This window comes from Mizuhopecten yessoensis, unplaced genomic scaffold, assembly GCF_002113885.1.
Source record: "Mizuhopecten yessoensis strain PY_sf001 unplaced genomic scaffold, ASM211388v2 scaffold11101, whole genome shotgun sequence".
In the NCBI taxonomy this organism is placed as follows: Eukaryota; Metazoa; Mollusca; class Bivalvia; order Pectinida; family Pectinidae; genus Mizuhopecten; species Mizuhopecten yessoensis.
In genome coordinates this window covers 925,646-936,646 of record NW_018408880.1, presented here as the reverse complement: position 1 = coordinate 936,646, position 11,001 = coordinate 925,646, and the positions used below count along the sequence as shown (strand labels likewise).

At 38.9% G+C, this 11,001-nt stretch overlaps 1 protein-coding gene across 1 annotated transcript in view; it reads left to right on the top strand.

Moving 5' to 3' along the window:
• Positions 1-689: 689 nt before the first annotated feature.
• LOC110465819 (solute carrier family 13 member 2-like) overlaps positions 690-11,001 on the top strand; it is a 37,272-nt gene continuing 26,960 nt past the window's right edge. The window contains exon 1 of the mRNA XM_021521922.1: positions 690-1,125. Within this exon, the coding sequence (XP_021377597.1) occupies positions 1,018-1,125 (108 nt within the window). The 5' untranslated portion in view covers positions 690-1,017. The remainder of the gene's footprint in view (positions 1,126-11,001) is intronic.

Genomic DNA, 11,001 nt, shown 5'->3' with positions numbered 1-11,001 from the left:
CTAAGTGTAAACCCACCATCCAAACAGACATGGAAAACAATGGTGAAGGAAGCAGCCAGCAAATACTGGTACAATGAATGGGCAAGGGACAAACCATCCAAGCCATCTCTCCGCTTCCTTAACATACAAAGGGACCCGCTAGATAACCCCCACTCTCCCTGGAAGACCCTGGCGAGGAACCCCAGACAAGTGGAAGAAGCGATTGTGAAGGCGAGACTGCTCACGGGTACATATACACTCCAGGCAAACAAAAACAAATTTAACCAACATGCAGTCTCACCCATATGCCCACTCTGCCACATAGAACCAGAAGATAAACTGCACTTCATCATAGTATGTCCAGCACTAGAACATACCAGTCAGAAACACATTCCTAGAATCATAGACACTGTCGCAGATAGTATAGGTGATAGGGTTGGTGACACCATTAAGGACGACCGCATGCTGGCTGTTTCTTTAAACAGTCCTAGATACTTCACAAGAGGAAGTAGCAACCCTATTCCAGAATAAGCCCGGAGTGCTAGAGCACATCTAAAGACTGGGTAGAGTGATATTATTTTTTATAGGGACAGAAATAGGGTCCTCACTGCCACGTAAAACTGTTAAAATAGACTAAGCTAGCTACAGTGTCATATAAACACCCGAGGACTCTTATATATACACTGCATATTTCTAGTCATAACCTGGGTGTCTGCATTGTTGGTGGTATAGACTGTCCAAACCTTTTCATATAGACACGGTCTACCGCCTCATCAGAACGTGTGTCCACCTTATCATACATGTACCATAGTGCTTTACATAAACTGTTGACAACGCAAACTAATGCTGTATATATACTGTGCACGGTAGTATAGAAAGACTTAACACCCTTTTATGTACCATATTATCATTCAGTGACGTCCGGACCAACCAACCAGCCACTACAGTCCGCACATAACTTTATCATACTCTACCCGATACATTGCGGGGTGCTCCGATTAACTAAACAGAGGAATCTAATACACCAACAAACCAACCATGGCGTCGTGTACAACGTTTTTCAGGAGTTTGTGGGCATTACGGAGTATTTTACTCATTCTCATCGCTTTCCTCGTCCCCATTGGTTTTCTCCTTGATGGCTCGCTGGTAAGTAAAATATTATATAAAGTGTATGTAATGTGTATATTTATTCTGTAGTTATCAACATGAAATATCTTTATACATACTAATGAACGTGTTATGCATTATATAGTTATTTAAACATCACATCAGGATAAATACGGAGCATCAATATTCACTATATTTGTTACTTTGTTTTGACGAGTACTTGTTTAAGGGTTGTTATTAGACAAGTTATATAATTTTAATGAATATGAAAACAACAAACTCCGGGGAAAGATAATAACTTCGGATGGTCACAATTTGAAACAAGCATTCGTAAGCAACTTATGGGGATATGACGTCGGTAGCGTGTCATTTTCATGTTATTTAGAAAATAAAATAAAAAACAGGCTAAGTATAAACATTGAATATCAGCATTGGTTTGGAACATACGGTGCAAGTTTTGTTAGAACAATATAACAAGCAAGCAATACTTAAAGTAGGGAGGCTTTTTGTTTTCAATAGAGTGCCTCTATTTGTATGCATGTTTACTTATAATTGGCTGATTTAATAGAGTACAAATACTGTGTATCGAATTTAATATTAATATCAGTGAAACGCACACATAGTCTTACACAATAATAATATAATATAATATACAATATTACTACTCCATCATCATCACTACATACTCCAGATTTCTGTTCGACTAGGTACTGTGGCACTTCTGTAGTAGTACCTAGTGAATGAAGACACAGACACACTGTCTCGGTGTTTATTTTATATGTCTGAACACTTGCAGAGTTAAGATCTAAATTGAAGTCTCCTTAAAATAGAGCAGCGCACATATTTGAGATAAGCGGATTTTTTGACGAGGACAACATTTTTAAGTTTTGAGAGCGTGTCCGTCAGACTAACGCTTACTTGTACTTAGACAGATCGTTACTGCATTTAACAAAAGAGCTGACATCTTGTTTGCGAATTTTAACGTTGGTGAAAGTCACACTTCTGACCTTTTCATGATGAAAAACCTGTGAATACGTGTTACGTTAGATTTATAACCGTAATCGGTCTAAGAAGCACACTGGTTGCTAACTAAAACACAAGAGGGGTGCGCTAACCGTTTCGTACTAAAACCCGGCCTTGTCCCGAGACCGGCATCCCAGACTTGTTTACAGTTGCAACATTGTCGTGCGTAAGTGAATCTTGTGTCTGTGAGAGTTGCGCGATCGTGCAGCAGCAGAACTTCCTGTTAAAAATGGATGCAAATTAGTCTGATTAATTAGTGAAAGATGACAAAGTTGTGGGAGTGTTTTACCCCAAGACAATCGTGACCGACAACTTGACGGACGGAACAGATTTTAACGTTAATGAAAGTTATTGCAGTCGATTTCAATGATAATAACATGATGTTAGTGAATAAAAAAAAATCAGAAACAGCAAAATCGTATGCCCAGTGTGCACCACTTTGTTGAATAGATAAGAAGACCAGTTCGACCCCTTGATGTACATCAAAAGAATCTCGCGGTCTTAACGGTAACAATTTACTGACTTGTAAATCGGGTGTCGCTCTTTTGTAATTTTAAAGGACAGGTCCGGTGTTTTTTTTTTACTGTACCTGATACCAATCAAAAAGCTGTCTTTGTGCCTTTAAGTTTGCTATGACATATTCCAGGGATACAGAGAGCGTTAGTAAGTTACGTACCTCAACATCGATGAGCCTAGGACAGAGTATAACAAGGAATGTGTACTTGAGACCCTTGATTTAAGTACCATGATGATACGATCAGGTACATATGTATGCTCGAAGGGTAAGCTCTGCTTCATCAACGCACCTCTCATGTCAACTTAGAAAGTGCTCTTACTTTAAATATAAGAGTCGGATATTGCGACTAAAGAGGACGCTTATTTTAGGAATAAGAGTAGGGTATAGCCGCTAGAAAGTATTTTGCTTTAGAAATAAGGCAAAAGTATTGCCACTAAGAGGGATGCTTATTTCAGAAGTAAGAAAATGGTATGGCCGATAGAAAGTACTCTTACTTCAGATATGAGAGAAGATAACGGCAGCTAATTAAGAGGACGCTTATTTTAAAACTAAGAGTAGGAGTTGACCGCTAGTAGTCTAACTTCAGAAAGAAGAGTAGGGTATTGCTGCTAATTAGGACGCTTATTTAAGAAGGAAGAGTAGAGTATGACCGTTAGAAAGTACTCAAACTTCAGAAATAATTGTACACTACACACCACGTGGAGGCATACATGTACGATCCCTATGTTTCGCGGCGGCGTTCTATAGCGTGGAGGGGAGATTTAAAAAAGTCAACTCCACTCTCCACCGTGGAGAATATCCCATTCACTCCCTTCCGTTTGTTGCGAACGTGGAGTGAGCGAGGAGCGCTGAGCGAGATGACTCCACGTTACACGATTGTACCGCGTGGAAGAAACTTGGATGTGCATGTTCATGTATAGTTTAAAAATTATTATTTTTTGAATAATACAACAATAAAAAAAGTAAAATAAAACAAATTCAAAGTGTACACTCCTATTCTGTAATAGTCACAATGTTCAGCCCTGTGCTGTAATCGTCACAATGTACATTCCCGTCCTGTAATCCTCACAATGTAAGTCCCGCCCTGTAATTGTCACACTGTACAGTCCAGTCCTGTAAACCCCACATTGAACAGTCTCGTCCTGCAGTCGTCACACGGTACAGACCCGTCATGAAACCGTCACAATGTACAGTCCAGTCCTATAATAGTCACAATGTACAGTCCCGTCATGTATTCGTCATACTGTACAGTCCCTCCTGTAATCGTCACACAGTACTGTCCCCTCCTGTAATCGTCACAATGTACCGTCCCGTGCTGTAAACCCCACACTGTACAATCCCGTCCTGTTATCCCCACATTGTACAGTTCCGCCCTGTTATCGTCACAATGTACAGTCCCGTCCTGTAATCGTCACATTGTACTGTTCCGTCCTGTTATCGTCAACATGTACAGCCCTGTCCTGTAATATTCACAATGTACAGCACTTTCCTGTAAACGTCACAATGTACGGTCTTGTTATGTAATAGTCATACTGTACAGTCTCGACCTGTAATCGCCACAATGTACAGTTCCGTCCTGTAATCCTCACAATGTACAGTCCCGTCCTGTAATCCTCACAATGTACAGTCCCGTCCTGAAATAGTCACAATGTACAGTTCCGTCCTGTAATCCTTACAATGTACAGTCCCGTCCTGAAATAGTCACACTGTACAGTTCCGTCCTATTTATCCCACAATGATCAGTCCCGTTCTGTAATTGTCACAATGTACAGTCCCGCCCTGTAATCGTCCCAATGTTCAGTCCCGTCCAGTAATCGTCACACTGTACAGTCCCGTCCTGTTATAAGCACACTGTACAGTCCTATTCTGTTAACCCCACAATGTACAGTTCCGTCTTGTAATCGTCACAATGTACTTTCCAGTCCTATAATCGTCGCAATGTACAGTCCCGCCCTGTAATTGTTACACTGTACAGTCCCGTCCTGTTATAAGCACACTGTATAGTCCCGTTATGTTAACCCCACAATGTACAGTCCCGTCCTGAAATAGTCACACTGTACAGTCTCGTCCTGTTTATCCAACAATGTTCAGTCCCGTCCTGTAAACCCCACACTGTACAGTCCCGCGCTGTAATCGTCACACTGAAAAGTCCCGTCCTGTTATAAGCACACTGTATAGTCCCGTTATGTTACAGTGTAACCCCACAATGTACAGTCTCGTCTTGTAATCTTCACAATGTACATGCCCGTCCTATAATCGTCACATTGTACTGTCCCGTCCTGTTATCGTGCACCATGTACACCCCTGTCCTGTAATAGTCATAATGTACAGTCTTGTCATCTAATAGTCATACTGTACAGTCCCGTCCTTAAATAGTCACACTGTACAGTCCCATCCTGTTTGTCCCACAATGTACAGTCCCGTAATGTAAAAGTCACAATAAACAGTCCCGTCATGTATTCGTCACAATGTACATTCCCTTCCTGTATTCGCCATACTGCACAGCACCTCCTGTAATCGTCACACTGTACTGTCCCTCCTGTAATCTTCATAATGTACAGTCCCGTCCTGTTATCCCCACATTGTACAATCCCGTCCTGTAATCGTCACAATATACAGTCCCCTCCAGTAATCGTCACACTGTACAGTCCCGTCCTGTAATTAGCACATTGTACAGTCCCATTCTGTTATCGTCACACTGTACAGCCCCGTCATGTAATCGTCACAATGTACAGTACCACCCTGTAATCATCACAATGTACAGTCCCGCCCTGTAATTGTCACACTGTACAGTCCCGTCCTGTTAACCCCTCAATGTACAGTCCCGTCCTGTATTTGTCACAATGTATAGTCCCACCCTGTAATCGTCACTATTTACAACCCCTTCCTGTAATAGTCACAATGTATAGTCCCGCCCTGTAATCGTCACTATTTACAGCCCCGTCCTGTAATCGTCACAATGTACAGTTCCGTCCTGTAATCGTCACAATGTTCAGTCCCGCCCTGTACTCGTCACAATGTACAGTCCCGTCCTATAATCGTCACAATGTACAGCCCCGTCCTGTAATAGTCACCATGTACAGTCCCGTCCTGTTATAGTCACAATGTACAGCCCCGTCCTGTAATCGTCACACTGTAGAGCCCCCTCCTGTAATCGTCACACTGTAGAGCCCCCTCCTGTAATCGTCACGATGTACAGCCCGACCTGTACTCGTCATGTCCTGCAAACAAACGTCACACTGTACAGTCAATCGTTCATTAAGCCTTCATAAAGAGAAGCTGTCGACGTTTGATATTATTTTCAAATGTGAAAATATGTTTGTCATTTCATCACAAAGTGACAAATAGGACTTTCTTTCTCGAAAAGGCGCATTTTACGGCCCCTTTACAGAAAGGATAGATCTTATGACTCAAGAGTTTCAAAAATACTGTTCTATGAATTTCTATGTTTTTTTTCTTCAGATTGTTAGAGTTGGCAAAAAACTGACACCAGATCTATTCTTAGGTTTTGACAGAATGTATTCTGCTAGATTTTATTTTGCCTAGAAAATTAAATAACTTGAAAAAATAAACAACTGTTTATATACGGGTTTCCTGCCTTTTTGCGATTTTCAAAGTAAGCTGTCGACATTTATACATGCCAATAATATCGTTAAAGAAATTATTCTTTTAGTTTTGTTTTATTTGAATACTTTCCAAATAAGCCCTAACTTTACTTTAAAATCTCCAACTGTTTATAATTACCGCACTATCCATGGTTTGTACATTACGTTGGGAAAAAGGTAAATTTTGAAGTTTTCGCACGTGGTTCACATTATATTCAAAACCGTTGTACATTAAGAGCAGATATTTAAGTAGATGAAATTGATCTGAATGTAGTATATTTTTCATATACATGTCATCCTTCTTCATGTTATAATATAATGTTGATCCGTCATTTTCGACTATGCGTCAACCTCTTACGTGACGTCAATGCGAGTGTTCATAATTAGCTGCAACAAAAAAAAATCAATCTGTTAAAGTATTTTGATCGGTTTTCTTTAAGGATAAAAACGAAAAAAAATTGTAGGTAACACATCTTGAACGATAACATCGATCGGCCATTGGTCAGTTTTCATGGACCGTTTTTAAATGGTTGACAAAATATATTTTGTATGTTGCTTTATTGTCAAGTAAAACGCTTGGCTGGATTGACTTTTGTTACGGCAAGAATTCTCACCCAGATACGAATTCTCACCCGGGTGAGAAATCGTGCAAAACATATGAGCATAGGTGACACGTTTTCCCACATGGCACGATTTCTCCCCCCAAGACTCTATCTCAATTGGGGATTGATTTTGTCCGTGGTGTCTTAAAACCTGCCTAAGTGAACATGTAATAGATGAGCTGACATGATATCAAATGAGTAGTAGTTCAATGTACAACATGGCAAATATGTATTGATTGATTTATCTATCAATCTATTTATTCATTTATTATTATATAATGTATAGCTTTTTACCGAAAGTCGATCTAAATCCCTAAGACATATAAAAATTACATTTTATTACTACTTGTTTCTATGCTATGACTATTGGGCTAAATTTTCAAGGTTTTGTTCATATAAATAAATAAACTTCTGGTCTTTACATATACAAGTGTTTTGTTATATAATGTTGTTTGACACGTTTAACATGTAAGACCACAGCTATCTTAAAAGTAAGTAAAGTGTTCCGCAACCGTTCAGGGTATCTGCTGGTCAAATATTAAGACTACTTGGTACAGGTGGTACATAGAAATAGTTGATAGACTACTGACGTACGATACCACAGCATAGCATTACACTTCGAGGCAGGTGAGTAAAAATATTGTTTATACAATAAAACGAAGTAACTTGAAACTAAATAAAAAGACCACAACAGGATCCGAGGGAGTCATATATACAAACCAGTGTTCAAGAATTACTGAGACCGTGATATGTGTTGCAGAAAGTTAAACGCATTTTACATCATATAATGTAATACCTGTCGTAATGTCTGTCACCTTGTTGAAGGTCAACATCTTTCTAAACTCGAGTGAATATGTTTTAAATTATGTATACACTGGAATGCTTTAGCTGCAAATCAGATGCAAACAAAATACGATACTCTTTGTTCTGATAAAGTGAACCTTATTTTTTAATCATACCATAGGTATTTTGTTCACATACATTCAGTGAGGCGAAAAGCCGGTAGACATTTACGGTGGCCCGTTAGAGCTATAATATGAAAATGATTTATTAATGACTGCCACTAATTTATCTGGAAACGAGGCCGCCAATTGCTTATCACACGGAAGTTTATAAATATATAATTTATTCATTTACTTTAGAAATACTCAACAGAGGTCTTAAAAAAACTTCATAGATTCAATTAGACGATGAAAAATAATACTCTTGACCGATTCATACAATGCACGTGCGCGCACCTTCTTAAACACATTTCAACGCAACCTAAATTGATCCGTTACGATATTTCAACACGGATTTCGACATCATCAGTATCGTACGAGAATCTACATGTCATCAAGCCAACAACAGCTGGTCGCTGTAAGTCAGTTATTTTTCTGAATTTAGTGTCCTTAAACTGTCGCTCGGTGCCCGAATGCCCCGTGGTATAATGGAAATCTCCGCGTAGAAGACCATTGTTGAAGAAACCTGGAATGGACAAGGAGAAGTTGAAGAACTACAGCGCAGTATCATATCTGCCGTTTCTGTGTAAGATCTCGGAGAAGGTTGTGTCCCGGCGTTCAAAGGTTCTCCGTGCAAACAGTCTCCATGACAACCTGCAATCGGCCTACCGCATGGGACACTACTGAGACGGCCCTCCTACGTTTATAGAAATTGAAAGTGATTTTATGAATTTTAGTTATAATTAAAAGGAGAAGCTACACTTTGTTTTATCAAATGATAACTGTAAATATAGTGCCAAAGCTCTAGCAGCTATTCTTAAACGTTGTAATAATTTTATATATCATTGATTATTTTACATTGAAGTTTAGAATTTCAATATAATTTTATTGCATATATTAGCTTCTCTCTCTTATAGCTTTTAAAGCAAGTTTCTTTTAAGTAAAGTGCTTTTACATGCATTTAAATTATTCTTAACCTATCGTAACTCATTTAGAGGGGCTTTCGTCATATGTTTTATGTATATTTTATTGTATCATTGTGTATATGTATGCGGAAGGTGAGACTCAAATAAACTATATGTGTCTGTATCTGTATCTTGTCATGCTGGACTTGTCAGCTGCATTTGACGTCATCGACCATGGCATACTTTATAAACGTCTGGAGTACTCTTATGGAGTGACTGATACCGTACTATGCTGGACACAGTCTTATCTGAGTGAACGACGACAGTGTGTTGCCATCGGATCTGCCACCTCACATGACAAAGTACTAGATTTCGAGGTTCCTCAAGGGTCGGTGTTAGAACCACGAAAATATTGCCTGTACTCCAATCCGATCGGAGAGCTGATGACACACACATTTACATGGTCATCAAACCACAGGATAGTTGGGATACAATTAAAGAAATTCTGAAAGCTTATCTGACAGATATCAGTACCTGGATGAACCCAAACATTCTAAAGCTTAATCAGGAAACGACTTTTAGTCGTCTTTTCCCCAAAGTGTCAGCAAACAATGGCTTTCTAGCTCAAGGTCGGTGCCAGAACTATTGAGACTGTCCCAGCTGTTAAAAACCTAGGGGTATACTTTGATAGTTCACTGAACATGGAGAAACAAGTGAACGCTATTGCCAAATCCTGTTAATACCAGATCAGGAACATCGGCTGTATCCGGCAGTTTCTAACTGCAGATGCATGCAGTATTTTGGTGCATTCACTTGTTACCTCTCGGTTGGATTATAGTAACGCCCTGCTCTGTGGTATATCTGACAAACTAACTAGTCGTCTGCAGAGGGTCCAGAACACTGCAGCACGGCTAGTTACTCGTACTCGAAAGAGAGAGCACATCACACCTGNNTCACTGCGGGCGGAGTCAGAATCATTGTTGTGCGTCCCAAAATCTCGTACTGTGACCTATAGAAACCAGTGCTTTGGGAGGGTTTCGGCCACGTTGTGGTATACATGTAGCTTACCATCTGCTATTAGAAAGCCAAATAGCCTGGCCAAATTTGAGAAAGACATCAAAACTCACCTCTTCATGTCTGCATTTTAGGCTTTTTGCAAAGACGTCATGTACATACCACCCTTTAATTATTGTTCATTTATGTGTACATTGCGATGATTATCTGCTTGCTTAATGTATAAAAGTGAACGTAAGCCTTTGTTTTTTGTTTCACAATTATAACTAATTATATATCATACTATTATCCATATGGTGAAAAGCGCTTTACAGTTATTTTACAAATTACATAGGGCGCTATATAAATATTGTATATTATTTATTATCATTATTAGAGAATTAACACATATGCTACCACTTCTTTTGCTGGCAGTACCTGTATTCATATATTTATCTATTATTCATATACTCTTCATTCCCCTAAATATCCTAAACAAGGAGGTGTTTTCAAAAGACAATTTGCGCGAGATATACCGTATATAAAATAATAGGCAAGTCATATCAAACAAAGGATACCAAAGGAACAAAGGACGCGAATTTCTACACAACATGACTAAAGCAGATGTGACATCATTGCTCTGGAAGGTTATATACATTTCCTTTTTTTTATTATAAAGTATAACAATATACACTCGTAACAGGAACCGTTACATCATAAGATGCCGAAACTAACCCATGGTCGCAATTGATGTATCAGAAAAATGATCGCAATGCCATAATACTAGGGTTGTCAAACCGGTCTTATTTTAGTAACCGATTCCTCTTCTACCGATCGAGTAACCGGTTAATCGGTCAATTTGGTAGTCAAATAGTAAACAGCAACACATACATTATATATGTGTGGAAAACGTATTTACACAACAAATATACATGTATATATTAAATAGCATGATCGTTTACTCGTGTATTTCAAGGTTAACACAGGAAATAGTTGCATGTTACCTCAATAAGTATATTTTATGGACAACGAATGTCGGGATGCAGTAAGACGAATTCAATTACAGTTATCTGTACTCTAAATCATATTCTTAAGAATAAAATTTGCTAGACAAACGTTTTAATACATGCATGTTCATTCAAGTATGTACTCTTCAGATTATCTTTACATCTCGCATGTTAAGGCGCGTTCTATCTCAAACAGTTGATATATCACAGCTTTGTATTCTGGCTGCCTTTTAAAATTTGTTTTGATTTTTTTATGGTGTTGGATACATATCTTTGCTTAGAGTACAAAAGTGACACTAACATATAATCCCTGAACACTGTT